General features: G+C 40.5%; 1 protein-coding gene across 1 annotated transcript in view; it reads left to right on the top strand.

The window, feature by feature from the left end:
- Pgm5 (phosphoglucomutase 5) overlaps window positions 1–20,129 on the top strand; it is a 168,943-nt gene that overhangs the window by 101,512 nt on the left and 47,302 nt on the right. Inside the window, exons 8-9 of the mRNA XM_027940133.2 lie at window positions 11,651–11,786; window positions 14,862–15,045. Coding sequence (XP_027795934.1) covers window positions 11,651–11,786; window positions 14,862–15,045 — 320 coding nt within the window. The remainder of the gene's footprint in view (window positions 1–11,650; window positions 11,787–14,861; window positions 15,046–20,129) is intronic.

Raw genomic sequence — 20,129 nt, 5'->3', positions numbered from 1 at the left:
TTTTTCTAGGGTAGAGTTTTTTTTAAAGATGGATTGAGATTCCTCTGGGAGGGGTCATGAGATTAATATAATATCATGAACTGCTTTAAGAAATAGTTTAGAAACTATCAGAGGGCATTGCATTTAGCAAAAATATTGTTTTGCAAATTTTATTGTGTATATAATCCATACACATACACACGTGTGTGTGTGTGTATGTATGTAGATAGCAGGTCTTTTGGCAAATGTGTTTATTGTAGGTCATGGTCAAGAAGACTAAAGATGATGGGTCTACAGCAGGGATCAGCAAACTTTTTCCATGAAAGGATAGTCTAAAAATATTTAGACTTTATAGGCCAAAAGGCCTCCTATGGTCTCTGTCATAATTATTCAGCAATACCATGAGAACACCAAAGCCCCCATAGACAATACCTAGACACATGACCATGGCTGTGTTCCGATGAATCAGTAGTCCTCAAAATACCCACAAGTCCAGATTTGGTCCAAGGGCTAAAGTTTGTTAACCTTGATTTGTAGTGTGGGGTAGTAGAAAGAGTATCAAGAAGCAGGAAAAGCTGGAAACATGGTAAAGGGGAGGATTTTGAAGCCCTTTGCCTGTATGGCGTAGACACTGACCCCAACTCAACTACAGTAGGCACCCCCTGCGCAGAGGGAAGGTCATGTCGCAGACACTTCTCAACAAGCTTTGCTTTCAGGCAGTTATACTGATTGCACTCCAAGCTGGATTGGAAGGGAGGTTTGAAAGCCTTTTACTTGTATAGTTGTCCATCATTTTTCCTTTCAAGGAGCACAAGAGATTTTTCAGTGTATTTAGCTTTAAAAGTATCGCTGCCTCTGCCATTTGGCAGGTGAAAATAACTGTAGCCTAATTTGATAGATGATGCCTCTGAGCCCAAGGCATAGTTCAGTGACTCTCCCAGGGTGTCCAAGCCTGGGAAAGGCCTGCATGTGCTTAAATTACAGCAGAACTAAAAGACAGGTCTCCTGCCCTGCAACTTGTGGTGCTTCCCACGGCACTGATCAGTCTTTCTGAAGAAAGCAGTGACAACGTCCATCTCTCCAACACTCAGCGGTACATGATAGCTCTGTAGCCCGAAGGAACTGGACTCCTCAGTCTCAGCAAGAGAAATGGCTTTGGGTCCTTGCACTGAGCTTCCTTCAATGCCAAATCCTGGACAGGCTCTGAGCTGGCTGTGTCAAAATCACAGGGAAGCTTGTTAAGGTACAGATTTTCTATCCTACCCTAACTTTGATTCCCTGCAGGGTGGGACTGCGAATCTGCATTTTAAATAAGTGTCTCCAAGTACTTCTGAGGTTCAGCCAGAAACAGGAAACATGGCTCAAGTGAAAACCAGTATTTTTGTTTTTCAGTGGGATTGTAGCAGGAGTGTGCCTGGGATGCCATACCAGGTTTGACCTGGGCAGGACAGAGGCACAGAAATTGGAGGCTGAAGTCCTCATTCAGGACCCTTGCCTCCTACTCTTGGTCCAGCCAGATGGCCTCTCTGACCCTCATCTCCAACTTGTAAAAGTCGGCCGACCATAGGAGCTCTCTGTCTTAGGATGTTTTCAGAATCAAAGGAGCAAATTGTAAGGAAAATGGAGAGATGGGAAAGTATCTAGCCCCAAGACTGGGGTGGAAGCTTCTAAAATATAGCCAAGCTTTCCACGTGGAGGCGTTTTCCAGCATCCTTGGGACACTGAGCTGTGTACCAACCAGAAATGAACAGTTTAGTGCCAAGAAAGCTTCAAAATGTGAATCTTCCTCAGGCTTAGGAACACCAAGCCTTTGCCCAGGGCCAGGTCCAGGAGCAGTGAGATATCTCCTGACTGGAAATATCCCCTGGCAGCATCGTGAACTCCCACAGTGCGCCAAGGCAACAGGCTGGTGGCAGGATCACGCTTCTCTCCTATGGAAAGCTCCAGGTCCTAGACAGTAGGAAACTTTTGTTCATTGTATTATTAAGGAACCAAGGTCATTTAAGAAGCTAAGTGATCTTTTGTGCTAGTACCAGGTATTCACCCACTTCCTGGGAAGGGCCTTGGAAAACTGCTTTATAGAAGGAAAGGAAAAGGCTTTGTCAATCATCAAATTTAAATAGAAGACTGCTCATCTAAGTGGCATTCTGGTTCCAATTTTAAAGGAATCTAGACTTGTTCCCATATACAGAGAGGATGTACTAAAATACTAAAATTAAGATCCAAAAAACCAAAAACTTTTAAGTTTTTTCTTTTGCATTTTTTGAAAATGTTCCATTGGTTTCATTGCTGACATCAGTTTTGTAAGAAGTGATACCATTTGGGGAGTATATGAATTGTCATAGACCAGAGCTTGTCCCTTTACAGGTAACTCTGAGGAATTGTTCTTTTGGTGAAAGATTGGAAGATCTCCAAATTTGGCCACCATCTTCTGAAGTGCTACAATACTTAATATATATTTTGAGCAAACTAATGTCAATAGCCCTACAAGTCTGCCAAATAAATCAGGCAATGAAAAAAATGTTTATTGTTTTCCAAGAAAGTATTCAAGATTTTATTTAAATGAGCCATCTAGTATATGCTTTTGTATACAATTTTTTTTTCTTTCTAAAAGTTTGAAATTGCATCTAGGTCTCCTGACACTAACAACCAGTTCATAATTATCACAACAAATATTTTCACTGTGAGTTCTTGAGTATTGCATAGTGCTCTTAAATTGGCTGTTTTCATGTCTGCTCAGGTTTTAGCACAATAGAAAGAGGCACAGAGTATGTATGTATCCATGTCATAGGAAGTCTTGAGTATCTTTCTAAATTTTTAATATCTGCTGGATTCTTTTGCTCACTGTGCAGATATTGTAAATACCCTGAGAACAGGGACCATGTCTCTCTCATTCATTCTCTCTCTTGGTATATGGGTAGATCCTAAGTATGCATTTGTAGGATAGATGGAAAGAAAAAAGAAGAGAGGAAGAATTACGTTTTAGTATTTCTTTCTTGCATTATTAGTAGTAAGTTATATTTTTATTCTCAAGTGGAAGTGTTCCTGAAAATCTGGGCATTTTAGTATCCTAAGATTTAGGAGGACTCATAATAGCAAAATCACACAAATATAGGCATGTTTTAAGGGGATGGAGAGGGATGTTAGGGATTATGATAAAAATCAGAATTATGTAAAATTTGAAAAGAAAGTTTTGATATTTTCAATCATCCTATAGCTATTAGCACAATTTAAGGGCTGACAAAATGCTTCTAGAGAGATCTCTTCTCTTAAAACCAGTGTCAATAGATATATTTTCAAAGTTATTTGTAATTTGTGGTTTTACCATGTTCATGGCTTCTCTGCAGTTGCTGATGTTAACTTGGAAATAGTTATGTTCGACAAAGGGCTAGGTTCCAGCTTCAGCAATTTCTTTTTTGGTATGTACTAAATTCTTACTGTTCTTAGAATAGTCATTCTGTGCTCTATTGTCTTATAAGTTTTTATTATTGACTTAAGGTCCAGTTACCTTGTGAAAGAACATTTTATTTCCCCCAGTAGTTGTACAGTTTACAACACCCTCAGGGCTGTGCCTCTTTATTTGTATTTCATATGTGAACTGCACACAACCTGATTCCAGATTGGCTTCACACTAGTGCAGTGGCACAATACTAAATAGCTTTAAATTCCTCTTATTTATACAGCTATTTTATTTGTTATTTATATTTCTCAAAGTTAAAAAAAAAAGAGAAAGCTTTAGTTTATTTCCTATTTTGGTGGTCATTAATTCTACACTCTGACAGTTTCATTTCTGCCCATTCTGTGAATTTCAGATTATCGAGGTCCTGCCACATTCCTTTCCTTCTTTGTGGCCAGTGTGTGTAAATGTGGCTGGGTTACAGAAGTGGGGTGAGGAGGTCGTGATGACAGCATTATCAGCACGGGGAGAAGAGTTTCTCTGTGGGGCTGTTAGAAATGGGTTGTGTGCACGTGTGCAATTCAATCTAGGCTGGGTAAGAGTGCAGAGTTGCTGTGATTGACATCCCCAAGAGCCTCCTTGTAAAGCTGGAAAACTGAAACTCCTTTCTGGACTCTCTGCAAACTATCAACCCCTGTTCTGGGAAATAGCTCCCATCTGGAGCAAGAAGAATGTCTCCATCATATCGTTTTCTTGGGGTCTTCGTGGTTCCAGTTCCCTCGACCTTTCAGTTAATCCTCCACGGCAATGAGAAGTGGCAAGAGGGAATGTTGTGTGAACAGAAACAAAGGAATGAGCCTCTGAGGCTGTGTCAACTCTTATCAGTGCATTCTGGGACTGAGCGCCCTGGAAGGTCATGGCCGTTGGTCACAGATTGAGGACTTCCAAAGAGACTGAGCATTTCTTTGCAATCTGCTGAAGAATTTTTAATAAGAAGGTCTGTCCTTTGGGATTTCTTTGCAATCACTAAAATTGTGCTTGGAGGCTTCCTAACTTGCATTTGGGAAATGACTCGACATTAAGTGGCCACATTAAGAAAATAGAGTACAATGACTGCAGAGTAACAGGTCTTTACTTTGAAATCCCCTGGAGAGCTTTCTGGCTCAGCATATAACCTGTCAGGGAAAAACTCTTAGTAGGTTCTGTTGTTCCTGTCAGCCTTAGTGACAAAGGAATGGAGTGGGGTACATAAGTTAGGAGACCCCACTTTCTATGCTGGCGTGTTCCTGCAGGGGAGGTGTGTGGGCTGGCTGGCCATGAAATTGTTCAGGTGGTCCTTCCTCTACCACGATGGTCAATTGCCTAGGTCATGTGTTAATAAAGTAGTGCTAATATACATTGTTTATTGTGTACCTCCTATGTGATAGATACAATGCTTAGCACCTCCTGTGCTTTATTTCACTGAGTTCTCTCAAAAATGAGCTGCTTTAATGATGAAGTCACTGAGGCTTAGGGAGGAAGGTAAAGTTACTGGCTAAGGTCATATTGATTGAGGCAAATTGAGCCCAAATCTTCCTGGCTTCCTGACCTCTGCTGCTGCTGCGTAAGGGAGTGCTCACACATCTTTCTGATTCTTTTGTAAGAAGGTGGAATGAGTTCTGGGGGCTTGACAGGATGTTGTCCTGAAACAGCACAATACCAGGAGACGAAAGACCCTGTTATAATCTTCACACCACCTCTAGGTGGTCTGACTACTTGGGACAAATGGCTTAACTTTATGCACCTTGATTTCCTTATTTTTGACAAATCAGTTGGGTGGGATGAACAGTGAAGTTTTTCCCGTTGTGATATTTTAGCTCACTTCTAATTAGCCTCACTCTCAGTGAAGAGCAAATCTGATGACTACCTCAGACTGCATACTAGCGGTTCCTATAATTAACCATTTGTGCACTTGATGAATGTTTGCCATGCATCTATGAGCCAGTCTGGGACAGAGTGAGGAGTCAATTTCCGACCAGTTTCTTTGCTCGTATTGTTTGCAGGGCATAGCTATGGTCAGCGTATTTATGCCAAATGCTGTTCTCCTTTTACTTGTGATAAGTGTATGGTTACATGCTCTTATTCGTTGGGAGCCACATGGCCGACAACACAGAATGAACTGCGTGTGTCAGGGGCTGCTGTCTGGCCTTTCTGGGGTCACAGCGGGATGTGGACCACTTACCTGCAGGAAAGCTTTGTGCTCCCATTGATGAGCATTTGCTCCATTGAAGAACTTATTTTAAGCATAGAAAGGTGGCAGTTCTTAAGTGAGCCTTGCATTGTTGCCAAATGTTAAAAAACTGAACATGTGATTTGAGAAATGGGAAAAACAAAACAAAACCTGTCATGATTCTACAACATGTTCTCAAATCTCTGATTCTCCTGAAAGAGGTGTCCCCAATTTGACCTCATAATTCTACTATTTTAAAAAATAAATAAATAAAAGAACAAATCCCTGTCTTGAGTTGATGAAAAGAGCATTGGAAGAATTTCATAGGAAAATAATAAAAATCATTTGTGAATGAAAAAGATAAACTGACAGAGGAAAAGTAAGAGGAATTTTGTAGCTCCTTCTCATATGCTCGGGGAGAGAAGGACAAAGTGCCCATTCATTGGCTTACTCTTTAGAAGGACTTCCTCAGCTCTCACTAGGTGGGACACTGTGCCTCCTTTACTCTTGGGGACTGCTGTCACCACTAGGCTATTTCAGTAGTAGTGAAGTCTATAGTTTTGGAGCCAAATTGCAAAGGTTCAAATATTTTAACCACTTCATAGCCACGCGACCTCATACAAATGACCTAAGCTCCATGTCTTATCTGTAGAAAGGAGCTCTCAGATTGTGAAAATGAGATAATAAAATAGCTGAGCACAGTGGCTGGTGCCTTGTTGTTATTCTTAGATGGGAATTTCTCCTGCTTATAATCTTGCTTCAAAAGTAAGTGTGTATATATACATGCCATCTGTCACTTCTGGTTCTAGGGAATCTGTGTTCTGAGACATGTGCTGAATGTGTACAGCTCCTAAAAAATCACTAGGAAACATTTGGATTGAGTGACCTTTCTTATTGGATGACCAGCCATCTTGCTATGCTGGGGACTGAGAAGCTCCTTGGGAAATGAGACTTTTGGGGCTAACACTGAGAAAGTCCCAGGCAAACCAGGATGAGTTGGTCACTCCAAAGTTGGCTAAGTCCTTGCTTTTTGGAGTGCAAAGAGAAAGCATGACACTACAGCTGGCTACAGTGAGGACCACCCATGTAAATAATGCCAAATTAGAGCAAATTAGTGCAAAAGGGGTAAGAAGCCTAACTCACTAGCCCTAACACGACAGTGCCTTTCTTAAGCAGTGGCTTTTAGCCCTAGCTGCCCACGAGAACCACTCAAGGAGTTTTTTACAAAAAGAATACCATTGAGTGATGCTGCACTTCTGTAATACCAGCTAGTTGGGAGGCTGAAACAGAAGGATTACAAGTTCAACACTGGATAGGGCTATAGCTTAGTGGCAAAATGCTTGCCTAGTATGTGTGAAGCCCTGTGTTCAAGTCCTTGTATTAAGGTGAGGGGGGTGGAGCATTGAACATTGGTGTTTTTTAAAGTTCTTTTGGTGATTCTAATGTGCCATCTAGTTACCTATGGGTGCAAAATGACTTGTATTTTCCTAATTGACAAATTTGGAGTTCCCCTCTCTGAGTTTCAGCTGTGATGATTTGATATGATGGAAATGCCTATGAGGTTTTATTAATTTTTTCACACTGGGATTTCCACTGGAAGCATATTCCTTTGAAATGATGGAGTGTTCTTTTTAATTTTATCTTTTATTACCCTTTTCAATTTTTTTATCATTTATTTATTGCCCTCTTCTGTGAGGGCAGTATACTTGTTGGTATACTGCCTACCTCAAGGAGTATGGTTTCAAAACTTGAGGAAACTCAAGGGCTAATTTGAGTGGAGAAGGGACAGTGCTATTTCTAAGGAGAAAAAAACAATGCACTCCCTCTTTTTGTGCTGATTTTTGCTGGAGTCAGGTGTGAAGGAGAGGAGTGCTTCCTTCTGATATCCAGGTGGGGATGCTGGCTGCTCAGGGATGCTCAGAGTAAGGTGGAGGGGGGTTGGGGCCAGCTGGCCTGGATGGAGGAAGGCTGGGTAAGTGGCACTTTGGGAGTAGGGGTCAATTCTCCTTGCAATGTCCTGAGTGAGGGGCAAGCTCTGGCTTTCCCAGCATTAAAGAAGGCAGAGGAAGCATGCTTCACAAATTACTTGGCATCAAAAAAAGCTCTCAATCTATGAAAAGTCAGGTAGGAAACCGAAATGCATATTACTATGTGAAAGAAGCCAGTCTTAAAAGGCTGTGTAAGTCCAACTATATAACACTCTGGAAAAAATCATGTTTTCAAATATGAATTTATATGCATCATTGATAAGTTTAAAATTGTATTTATTCCTTACAAAAATAATGGGTCCATGTTTGTCTTGAAAATACTGCAAAGAAAAGAGAAGACAAGCACCTGAAATTCTACCACTTCAGAGATAAGTAACCTTTATTGATGGTTGGTTGTCAGTTGTTATACACATACATCTTTCTGCCAAAAATGGCTGGATATTATTTTTGATAAATGGTTTCTTTTCCATTTATTAAAGTTAGATGAACCTTGTTCTGTTACTAAAGATTCTTACTCAATACTTTCACCCACACAATAAGCTTTTGTGAGGATTTTTCACAATTATCCTATTGTTGAACAATTAACATTTATTTTTCCAAGTTTGCCCTTTCAACTATTTCAGTGAATGTCCTCATGACTAAAAGTTAAGAAAATAATATAGCTGGGTCCAAAGCTAAGGAATTTATGAGACTACTGATCATCATTGCCAAATTATTCTACAAACTGTGCTCACGTACACTGGTGCTTTGTCAATACTAGCTGTTCTCCTCCCCCACCCCATCTTTGCTGATTTGATAGGCCCCAAATGGTATCCCATTTTATGGACTTTGGCCACAGTTAAGACTGAACATATGTTCAAACATATATTGACTGTTAATATTTTTCTCTTAAAAATTGCTTGTTTGTGCCCCCACACACATTGTCTCATGGGGTTCCTCTTTTTCTTATTAACTTTGAAAAACATTTTTTTTTTTGCCACAAACACTATTAGTCCTGTCATATATACATATATGTAGTGTGAATATTTCTCTCCTCCATTTTGACTGTTTATAGTGGGGTTTTAGAAATCCATTCAATACCTCTGTGTTTTCTGCATTTCTTACTTACCTGGCACTGAAAACATTGGGTTCAAGAAATAGTAAAAGGAGACTTGTATCCTCAAAAGCCCCTCCAAGGCACACTGTGGTCATCCAGTGGAAACATCTGTGTAATTGCTGCACCATTAATGTCTTTATGGCTAGCTCAAAGAACTCTGAAGAGCACAGTTAATTTTACTTGATCATTGGCCCCTTATGAATCTGGGCAAATGTTGTACTTTTCGGCGAGGGTATCCACGCCAACTCATAGTTTACTATGTGGTTGGCCAAAAATGATTGAGGTATTTTTCAAATCCATCTGAAAGAACTCTATGTCTCTCTACTACGGAATTATGGCATCTTATCTCACAAACTTAATAGCAACTAATGGTTCTATATCTAGATAATGTGACCCAGCTGGAGGTCCAAGGTATGCAAAGCTTGTGTTTTAAAACAAAAGGGTATTTTTCTCCAATCAGTAAGCAAAAGTGATTTTTTTCAGCTATAAAAGGACAAGAGGTTTTGAAATGATCCCACTGGGCAGGGTTTCCTAGACTTGTTTTTTTGGCAGTGGGCCATAGAGCTAAGCCTGAGTCTTCCAAACATCTTCCATTTTTGTAGTAGTGTGAAGAATTCACTGGCTGAGGCCAGAGTCACTTTATGGTGTGATGATTAATGCCCAGGGTCCCCCTGACGTAGAGGCAGCCACAACCAGACAACTAACAGTGTCATCAGCAGACCATTGATCAGTGCATATCGAGAACTAAAGACGTGATCCTTTTTTCCTTTCCATATAAGTACCTTTGTTTCTCCTTCAGGGTTGTATGTTTTCCTCCTTAAATAAATGTTGGATTTTTAACACGAAACATAACAAGAATGGCAAATGGTCCATAGCTTCAGTGAGAGGTTGCCAAAGATATGTAACTTAACGAAGATACTGTTTCATCCCATCTTGAAGTTTTAACAGCTCCGTGGCATGGGTCTCCTTTGTTGATTTTCTGTGTATGTTTCATTGTCCTGAAGCCAAGATTTCTGTAGTCCATTCTCATTACCCCGTTCCAAGAAGAAATTGTCCACCTCTGGTTCCAATCTTGTTTCTTAAGACATTGTTATTGCTAATCAGATACACACACACACACACACATAAATAACAGAATGGTTTGTCCCAAAACATGTACAGGGAAGCAGCACTATATAGATGCTTTCTGTGAATTACCAACAAAGTCAGCAGTAACAACTGCCTGCAGTTGTCCTTGTCACTGCTCTAAATACCTAGGCATCTATAGCCTCTTAATCCTGGAAGTAACCTCATGAGGTAGGGACAATTGCTGTCCCCATATTTCAGATGAGTGTAGTAAACAAAGTAAGTGGCTGAGCCAGAATTTGAAAATGGACAATCTGACTATAGAGCCTGCTCTTTTTTTTTTCATTGCTGGGGGTTGAACCCTGGGCCTCATATATGCTCAGCAAACGCTCTACCACTGAGTCCAGCTCTTTAACTTGATTTAATTAATACAACAAGATCACAAGATTGGTCATGGTGTCTCCATTCTACAGATGAGAAGCTGAGACTCAGAGAGGTTACTAACTGCAATCATGTTTCACACCTGGGAAAAAGCAGAGATTGGTCAAAATCCTAATTCCAAAGCCTTCCTCATGAATTCCTCACTTTCCACGTTCTTTTGAATGCAGGGCTTTATCCTCTTCACACAGAAAGCATACAGCTGGCCCAGAGACAGATGCTTAAGTGGGCCTGCAGCACATTCTTCTGGGTTCTTGTTGCACAGGAAGCTACTCATTTAGACTGCACTCTCTATTTGTGAGAATGACATGATAAGAATTGCCTCTTTTTTCTACATAAATAGCTGTAGGATTTGGCATTCAGTTCATTCCTGCCTCAGGGACTTTGCATTTGCTCTCCCTCAGCTTGGAACCCTTTGTCCCTAGACCTCGGCATGACTGACTCCTTCTCAGGTGTCAGCTCAGATGTCATCACCTCAGTGAGATTGACCCTTTCGAGCTCTATCAGTCTCCTAGGGCTTCCATAAAAAATCCTCAAACTGGCTGACTTGAAACACAGAAATGTATTGTGTCATAGTTCAGGAGGCCAGAAATCCAAACCCAAGGTGTTGGCAGGGCTGTGCTTCCTCTGACAGCTCTAAGGAAAGGTCCTTCCTTGCCTCTTCAGCCAAATTCCTAACTCCAACCTCTGTCTCTCTCTGTCTCTATCTTTGTATGGCTTGTGCCTCTCCATTACTCCTCTTTTGTGTCTCCTCTTCTTTTTCATAAAATCATTTGTCATTGAGTTTAGGGTCAATCAGAATATTTCAGGATGATCTCACATTAAGATCCCCAACATAATTATACCCACAAAGACCATTTGCCAAGATATTGTCATATCCAGAAGCTTCATGAGGATGTGTCTTTTGGGGGCCAACATTCAACTTAGATAAAGTGGCCTTTGTTCCTTTTATGCTCTGTGATATCAGCATCTACTTTAATTTCTTCAAAGAACTTGTCCTAATTTGATGCAACTTGTTCTGTTATATCTGTTCTTTTATATGATTTCTTTTGTCTGTTTCTATTTGAATTCAGACTTTACAAGTAAAGAACTATCTTGTTCACTGCCATATCCTCAGGATGTAAAACAATGTATATTTTAGGGATCTCTGAATACTTATTGAATAAATGGATGAATTAAGGATATTGTTGTCTAATGTAATATGTCAGTTTGGCTCTTTGATTCCTTCAGAATTTTCCAGGATTTTATGGGGTTTTTTGTTTGTTTGTTTGTTTTGTTTTGTTTTTTGCTGTTATGTTGTTTGAATTTCAGTCAGCAGTTATTTAGAAAAGCAAATATATTATGGACATAGATTTTACTCAGTGGGTAATATATTCAAACCTTTCCGTATAACATTTTCTAACTTGTCTGTTAGCTCCTTTTGTTCTTGCTTTCTCCCAGGGAATGAATTCACAACACAATCCTTGATTTTCCCTTAGGCTCTGATCACCTCCGAGAGAAAGATGGCCTCTGGGCTGTCTTGGTCTGGCTCTCCATCATCGCTGCCCGGAAACAGAGTGTAGAGGAAATTGTTCGGGATCACTGGGCCAAATATGGCCGCCACTACTATTGCAGGTGAGAGGAAGGGAGGGTCCCTGCATGCCCCCTGGGGAACTACTCAGAGAAGTTTTCTGAAACCAGTTGACTAGAATTTTAAGAAGGCAGCATCTCTCAGGAAGATCTGAGGGACACTGAGGCTGGAACTAGATCATGCTGATAAGTGGTTGGGGTGGTGTCAAGGACTACCAACCTGGAAGGTGCAAATTTCACTTCCCTTCATGGCATCCTTCTGTACTCTTTTTATCAGTGCCTATAAGGTGGGCAGCCATCTAAGAGGATATGTGAGCTGTAGAGCATGAACAATCCCCTGGTAACCATGGTGGCTGGGAGAGGAATGCCCTCAAATAGAGGCATTTCCTATTGGTTGTCCACCCATAGTTATCAAGGAGCAGGGCAGGAACAGAAGCTGTTACAGGCTGGGTGCTCTCATATTCTTTTTTCTACTTTTGCCTTTACCTCCTCATCAGTGATTCAAATGATGTCCAGGATGTCCAACCTGGCACCCTTTGAAGGGGCCATGTGGTTCAGGAGTTAGAGATTTTGCTAGAGGTTTGCTCTCAATAAGAAGAGACAGAAAAAATGGAAATATTACGTGGGAAGGAGGGAGGTGAAAAGATAGTAGGTAGAGGAGGTGATCTCTATCTCCTTCTTGCTGTTGAAGTGAGGGTAAGAGTATTCTGGGAGCATGGTTACTTGCTGGGTGTGTGAACCTAGTACCAAGCCATGGTTTAGGGGCAGGAGTGGTAAGAAAGAATGTTAACTGTGGAGAACACAGGGTAGAGGGAGGAAATTTGGGGGTAGTCTTAGAGATTCTGTCTATTAAAAACATAGATTGTGACTCATTTTGTTTTACTCTTGAATAGTTAACTACTTTGGAGTTTAGTTGTATTTCCAGAGCTTAAGGGATAGAAAGAGAGCTTTAGACTTTAGCCTTATAAGGTGATTGTTTCTTCTCTCAAGAAGCCATTTACTTAGATAAATATCAGAGAATAAAGAAGACTGTGGTAATATTTATTAAAGTCAAAGAGATGGCAATGTTCTGAGAAATGTAGACAACACCACAATATTCTGGGTTCCTATTTAGTCAAGAAGAAGGTCTATGACAGCCTGCATCATCTCAAATTATTCATTGCAACCTCAAATAAGGATTCTCAAGACAGGAGGGAATTGTTTTACTTGTCAGTATTCCTAACAAGTGCCTTAGCCCCTTCATTCTTGTGGGATTTTGGGGGGTTAATCAGCACATGAAATTTTACTATTGTATGAAGCTCTTCTAAAAAGTTCAATTAGATAAAATACATTATGTTTGCCAACCTCTAGCTTAATGAGATTGCTTCGAGTCAGAGATGTGTTCCTCATCATTTGTGGAATGATTATGTAGGTTTCTGCAGTGTTTTGAAGAAATGGTGTTAATGATAAGTGTATTTATAATATAGTTAATGTTTGTGGCCAAGTGCTTACATGATAATCACTTTTTTCATAACAAATACCATATTAGAGAATAATATGCAAGGGGGATTTAATTTCTCATAGGATGTTGAATTATGTTTTAGGTTTCTATCCAAAAAGATCACAGAGATAAAAAAAAAAAAAGGGCGGAGGGAATAGGTAGAGTGAAAGATAAACATTTCTTTCAACCCCAGCAAATGATAAGTTGAAAGGTGTTTGTGAAACACAATGATTTCTAAGCCAGACAATTTTCTTGGCAGGGTGGAAATAATAAAACAATTTCAGTTTAACTAATACGAATCCTGAAGTTGTATCTGAGAAAATAGCTCAATTTTCCTTGTTTGAGCTGACTCCAGAAGGAATTCTCTATTTAAAGGTTTTGTTCCTTGAAATGTGTTGCTGTTGACAGTGGCCAGTAGAAGGGGGACTGAGGGGGCTGGGGATGTGGCTCAAATGGTAACGCGCTCACCTGGCATGCGCGTGGCACTGGGTTCGAACCTCAGCACCACATAAAAATAAAACAAAGATCTTGTGACCACCGAAAACTAAAAAATAAATATTAAAAAATTCTCTCTCTCTCTTTAAAAAAAGGGGGGACATTGAGGGAACTGAGGGGAACGTTTATTCCATGTTTCTGAGATTCACTTTGCCCCTGTCTCCGTTGATTCCTGCTTCTTTCCTTCCTTCCTTTCCTTTTTCCCATTTCCCTTCCAGCGTGCTAGCATAGCTTCTTCTATATTCCAGAAGTAAAGAGAACAGGAAAGCAAAGGTCTGGGCCCTCCTAGAGTTCACTGTGGTGGATAAAGACAGACAACCGATAAATAAACCAACCAGATAAATACAGACTGTGTAACTCTCAAAAGAAAATGTAAGACATGATGAAAGAAGGGGAGAGAGAAGCTCTTTGGGAGGGATGGTCAGAGAGGCCATTTTCTGGAAGTGACAATAGTTTTAAAGATTGAAGGAAAAGCAGGATATGATGGCACACTCCTGTAATCCCAGCAACTCTGGAGGCTGAGATGAGAGATTGTAAGTTCAAAGCCAGGCTGGGAAACTTAGCAAGATGGGATGTAGTTCAGTGGTAAAGTGCCCTTGGGTTCAAGCCCCAGTATCTCAAAAAGCAGATAGAGAAAGACTGAAGGAAGAGGACGAAACAGCTTATTGAATGCACCAGGTATGAAGGAGTCTAAGAGCACATGGGGTGGAGAGAGCTAACAGGAAGGGCAAAGGCCCAGAGGAAGGAAAGGGCTAAGGAGCCTTGCAGACTGGAGAGGTGATCATGGTGGCTGTAGCGAGTAACAAGGGTGAAAAGTGGAATAAGTCAAGTAGGGCAAGTGTGGATCCCACAGCAGATCCACTCGGGCTGTGGTTTTGAGTTTTGTTCTCAAGATGATAAGTGTGTCAGGAGTGAGTTAAGGAAAAGGGGTGACATGATTTGACTGTTGTAAGGCCATTCTGGCCACTTTGTGGGGACTGGATTGAAAAGGTCAGTAGGCAAATGGGAGACCGATTGAGGGTGTTCTTCTGTGCTTTCCTTTCCTAAAATCAGAACCCAGGATTAGACAAGCTTGAGGGGTCCACCCGGTGGTCGGTTCTCTGATGGGGTGTTTGTTCATCCTGTGCCCTGCCTTCCCTCACTAGGTTTGACTATGAAGGGCTGGAGCCCAAGGCGACATATTATATCATGAGGGACCTGGAGGCCCTGGTCACAGACAAGTCCTTCATTGGCCAGCAGTTTGCCGTGGGGAGCCACATCTACAGTGTGGCGAAGACAGACAGCTTTGAATACGTGGACCCTGTGGATGGCACCGTGACCAAGAAACAGGTACTTGCTAGAGAATCAGTAAAACAACCTGGCAGAGATGGTGGCCAGGATGTCCTAGAACTGAAGGGGTGTTTGGGGCTGATCTGTTCCAAGCTCTTTATTGTATACATTAGTTCTCTGCAACCAGGACAGAGGCAGCCTTGGTGAAGGTCACCTCACTAGTTAGTGGCAGAGGGGAATCAGAACATGCACCCTCTCTGTCCAGTATTCTGTCCACTTGTTAACTGATGGGCCAATGCCTCAGATAGGCACAGACCCAGCATTTCCTTCTCTGATGTTTGCAGCCTCAAGGTCTTCATCTGCTGTGGCCATTACTGGTATTAGCTGTAGAGAAGTTACTCAGAGCTCAAGAACGCTGTCCTTGGGACCCCGGAGTGCAGGGATGTTTCACCTTCTATTGCCTTACGTCATTGGGGACTCACAGGAGCTTAGTCAGATGGATTTGGCACCCCTCCTAGGAAAGAAACAGTTGGAAAATTTTCCCAGAACCCCCCCCCCAAAGGAAGGTTTGTGGTTGTGAATGATTCTAGTAGATAACTACCGAAACCAACGACAACTTCTATTGTGGACTCCTCTTTACGAAATGTGTAAAAAACATTGATAGTTATTATAATTATTTATCTGTTCAGTTTTGTTTATTTGTTGGCTATGGCAAATATTGGCCCCTCTGAGAGCACATTATAGGCATTAATTTTTGTAATTTATACACCCTGAGTAATGTTAAGAGAAGTGTAGTCCCCAAATTCCTAAAAATCTTAACTTTTTATATATTCTTCATAAGTATAGACAATAAAATCAGGCAGAAACTGCAGGCCTTTGGGGACTAGATATAATGTAGTTACTTGTATTTTAATATGACTAGAATTTCTGATATCCTCCTTGTCATATGATCCCCCAACTTGCAATGAATCCACATACCTTCTTGCTATTCTCTTGGTACTCTCTCGGGTCTACTTAGTTTTATAGTGGTCTTTTATCTCCATGAAAATATCAGTCTTTCATTATAGAAGCCCTCTGATGGCCCAACAAACTGATTGTCATCTCACTTTGGAAAGATAAGGAACTAGGAGCCTCAGCATCACCTCCTGCCACCTACTTGTTGTGACTTTCAGAAAGTTGCTTAATTTCTTGGGGCCATCGTTTCTTCCTCATCTGTAGAATGCTTACCTCACAGAATTATTTTAGAAATAGAATGTAATCAAATACACAAAAGCTCTTAGCTATCCTTTGTATAAAAAGTCCCTAATACATTTTTATATTTGTGGTGTGTTTTATTCAAGGACTGGAATGCATTTGCTCTGAAAAAACATCAGTGAATCAATCTTTGGAAAGTTGGGAGCCTAGCTGGCATCTCTGAGCCTGTATTTAGATGTGGATTTTCCAGTTGTGTACCACGTGCCCATTTCCATTTTATACAGGGTTTTCTGGACAAACTTCCCCCAAATTCAAGGCTCACTTTGTTTTTGTTACTGCAGGATTCAAGAGACATAAAATATGTGCTTTCTGAAGTATCCTCGGGAGGTTTTGTTCACTGATGAGGAAAACTTGGAAACTGTCCCTTGGAGGGATGGGTCTACTCAGTGCCAGGTTCTGGACTTTATCTGCTCATGAGAAGCTTGTGTGTTGAGCTGATTTGTTTTTATGTTTGATCCAATATCACTCTACCTTTTATCTTCCTCAGTATAATCAGTATTTAGATACTTTTCCCCCAGGATGTTCTGTAACCATTCACATCAGGCTAATTTCACAACCCGACCTCGAGTTCTGACATCAGTTTATTCCACTCCCCTTTGTCTCCGCCCCCATGGAGATTGGTTTCCATTTTTACTCTGGAATTTATTGATTTTTTTTCCTTTCCATACTCCTTCATCTGATTGGAAATATGACTGTAAATAGATAAGTGTTATCAGGACCTTTTTGTTGTTCTTCACTCCAGATTTCAGGACCCTAGTGACATCCTCATTGGCTGGTGGCCCTGAGTCACACTGGAGCTTCTCTGCAGTCTGGGTTTGGTTCAGTGAGAGTGTTGAGGAGTCAGTTAACACCAGCAGCATCTCCATGATCAGCCAGTCACAGATGATTCTTTTCACCACTGTTGATCCTGTTGGCTACACAAGGGTACACTGCATAGAGAGGCCGTGTGGGATGTCGTAGCATCAGCATTCAATTCCAGGGATAGTAAGTCTGGGTACACTATAGGTAATATTGTGCAAATGAGCACAATTTTTGACTGTAGATACCTAAAAGACATCTGAATTTACTAGGATCATTTCAAAGTAGTTATACATTACTGTGGCACATTCATTGACAAGAATTTACCAAATATATAATTTTAATTTTTTCATAGTACAGTTTTTATATACATATATAAAAGCTTTATTGAGATATAATTTACCTACTATACAATTAACCCATTTAAGCGGTATACTTTCATGATTTCTATATTTATAAAATTGTGTGGGCATCAGCATAATTAATTTGAGTATTTCCACTGCAGTATATGAGGGTTTCTGTTTTCCCATACCTTTGCTAAGTCTTGTTATTTTGGTTTCTTAGCATACTTCAAGACAACATATAAAATTAAGGATTATTTTAAAATTCAGATAGAAGGAAATTTAATCTCCATAAGGAAACAGACAGATGCCTCTCAACCCAGAGGAAACAGGAGACCACAAGGTCTATGCTAGTTATGGGAGACTGATTGCTCTGGACCTATTTATTCAATATTCTACTGTATTGCAATCAGACAGCTTGGCTTTGTCACTCTCTAGATTTGTGATTTGGGGCACACTACTTCTCTGAACTTCAACTTGAAGGTTGAAGGTAATAATTATCATGAAGGATAATAGAGAAAGTTTGAAGAGAATGTTCTAGAAAGTCACAGGTACAGTGGCAGGCACCTAGTCAGTGCTCAGGAAATATTAGTTCCTTCCCCTTATAGAATCCTTGACTTGATTAGTGTGAGGAAAGAATGAAAGGGTAAATTTCTCTCTTCTGCTCTCTTATTTTCCTCTTCTCCCTTAGACACACAAGTAACATGTATATGTTTTTGAAAATTGTCTTCAATATGCCATATTGTTGGAAAATATTCCCCCAAATTCTTTTGTTTATTCTATCCTTAAAATATTTCACAGTTAAATTTGAGATTCAGATTTAAAAGTCTCAAAGTAGTGGGAGATTCCCAATTGCCTCTTGTTTAGTTTCTATTCTACCTACTGGTGGAAAAAAAAAAGTACACAACAGAAGGATTTTCAGCAACAATTTTTTAATATTCCTGTTTTGTCAAGAAATTATCTCAAAGCACAACATTCTGCTGCAGAGCATCCTGTGCCTTAGGGTGCTACCACAATGTTTATGAGCAACATCTAAGAGTGCAGGTTTAAAGTCGGGAAGTCTTGGCTATGTGTCTCAACTCTTCCATCCCCTTGTTCCTCTCGGGCAAGTCATTCAACCTCCCTGTGCCATCTTTTCCTTATCTGAGGAGATAGCAATAATAATTGGGGCCAGTTCATATAGCCATTTGGAGAATTAAATGAAACAATACATATACATTTTTGGCATATAACAAATAGGAGTAAGTACTTAACTAAAATTAGTTTGTTAAAAGAGCATCCTTGGGAAAGAAAGATTTTGGCATTTAATGAACTACATATGATAAGAAAAGCAGGGGGAAATATACAACTTTGCAAGTTGTCATGTGAAGATATGAGAAGAACTCTTTAGTTTCTGACTCATCTGTGCATTGATTCAAACTTACATTTCTCTGTCTTCCCCAGAGAACTCCCCCTGCCTGCCACCACCAACACATACACACACTCTGATGCAGAAAGGGAAAGGTTTTTTAAGGCAGCTTAGTCTCTCTTTTGTCCTTAATCTGAGGTCAGAGTCAGGAAACAGCTCATGGAAAAAAAGGCTGTTTCATATACAACTCTAGAGATAAGACAGAAATGCTTCTCCAACAAAAATGAAATTAAAATTCTGTCCAGGTGATAAGCCCCGCTCAACCCCACTGCTGTGGAGACATTTAGAGAAGACTATCCCGTGAGACCCGGTGAGGGTCATCCAAGGAGCAGGAAGGAAACCCTGAAGTATTCAACCCCCAATGTGTGTTCCTAGGGATCTTTCCAGCCATACTGGGGCTTTCTGGGTTTCATGGCATTTGCCACTGCTGCCTCCAAGTGTCCGATATGTTGGTGATGTTGGGGAGCCAGAGAGGAGTTGACCCATGTGTTCCATGGGTCCAAGAGAGATTGATTTAGAAATAGCAATTTAACAAGGCTTGATTCCATTATATTTCTTTGTTTCCATGAGGGTATATCACTGTATATTCTCAGGTAAAATCTGAATGAGTGGTTGATCCTCAAAATGAGTGGGAAAAATAAGCCAATAGCTTCTATGAAAGTAGGATAACAGTTTGATCAAACTTACGACAACTTTAAGAAGTTCCCAGGGTATGCCTTGTAACAAGATGAAAAAGATACGAAAGGTTAGGAAACTCCCATGTGGCCTAAAGGGCAACCTTTCTTCAAGGGTGAATCAATTGTACAGACATTCTGAGTTTCCTTTGTGCCAGGCAGGGTCTCTCTTCCCTCCACCATCAGTTTGCAAAGAAACATTATCAATACCAAGATGGCGGCTTATCATTATCTCCTCCTGTTGTGCTTTGTATATGAGGTGTTCCCCAATGAGCTCATGTGATAGACAATGTAGGAATTTTCAGAGGTGAAATGACTAGATTATAGCTGTAACCTAATCAGTGGATTTATTCATTTGATGGATTGATAATATTGGGTGGTAATTATAGGCAGGTGGGGTATACCTTTGGGGCTTATGTTTTGTTCCTGGCACCTCGCTTGCTCTCACTGCTTCCTGGATGCCACAAGTTGAGTAGTTTTTCTCATGCCCTTCTGCCATGATGTTCTGCCTCACCTCCAGCCCAGAACAACAACAACAAAAATGAGCTGATCATAGACTAAACATTTGCAACTGTGAGCCCAAAATAATTTTTTTTTCTCCTCTAAATTTTTTTTTTGCTCTTGTCAGGTATTTTGATCACAGCAACAAAAAGCTAACACAGAAATTTA

This window comes from Marmota flaviventris, chromosome 13 (assembly GCF_047511675.1).
Source record: "Marmota flaviventris isolate mMarFla1 chromosome 13, mMarFla1.hap1, whole genome shotgun sequence".
In the NCBI taxonomy this organism is placed as follows: domain Eukaryota; kingdom Metazoa; phylum Chordata; class Mammalia; order Rodentia; family Sciuridae; genus Marmota; species Marmota flaviventris.
This window is presented reverse-complemented; position numbering and strand designations above follow the sequence as displayed.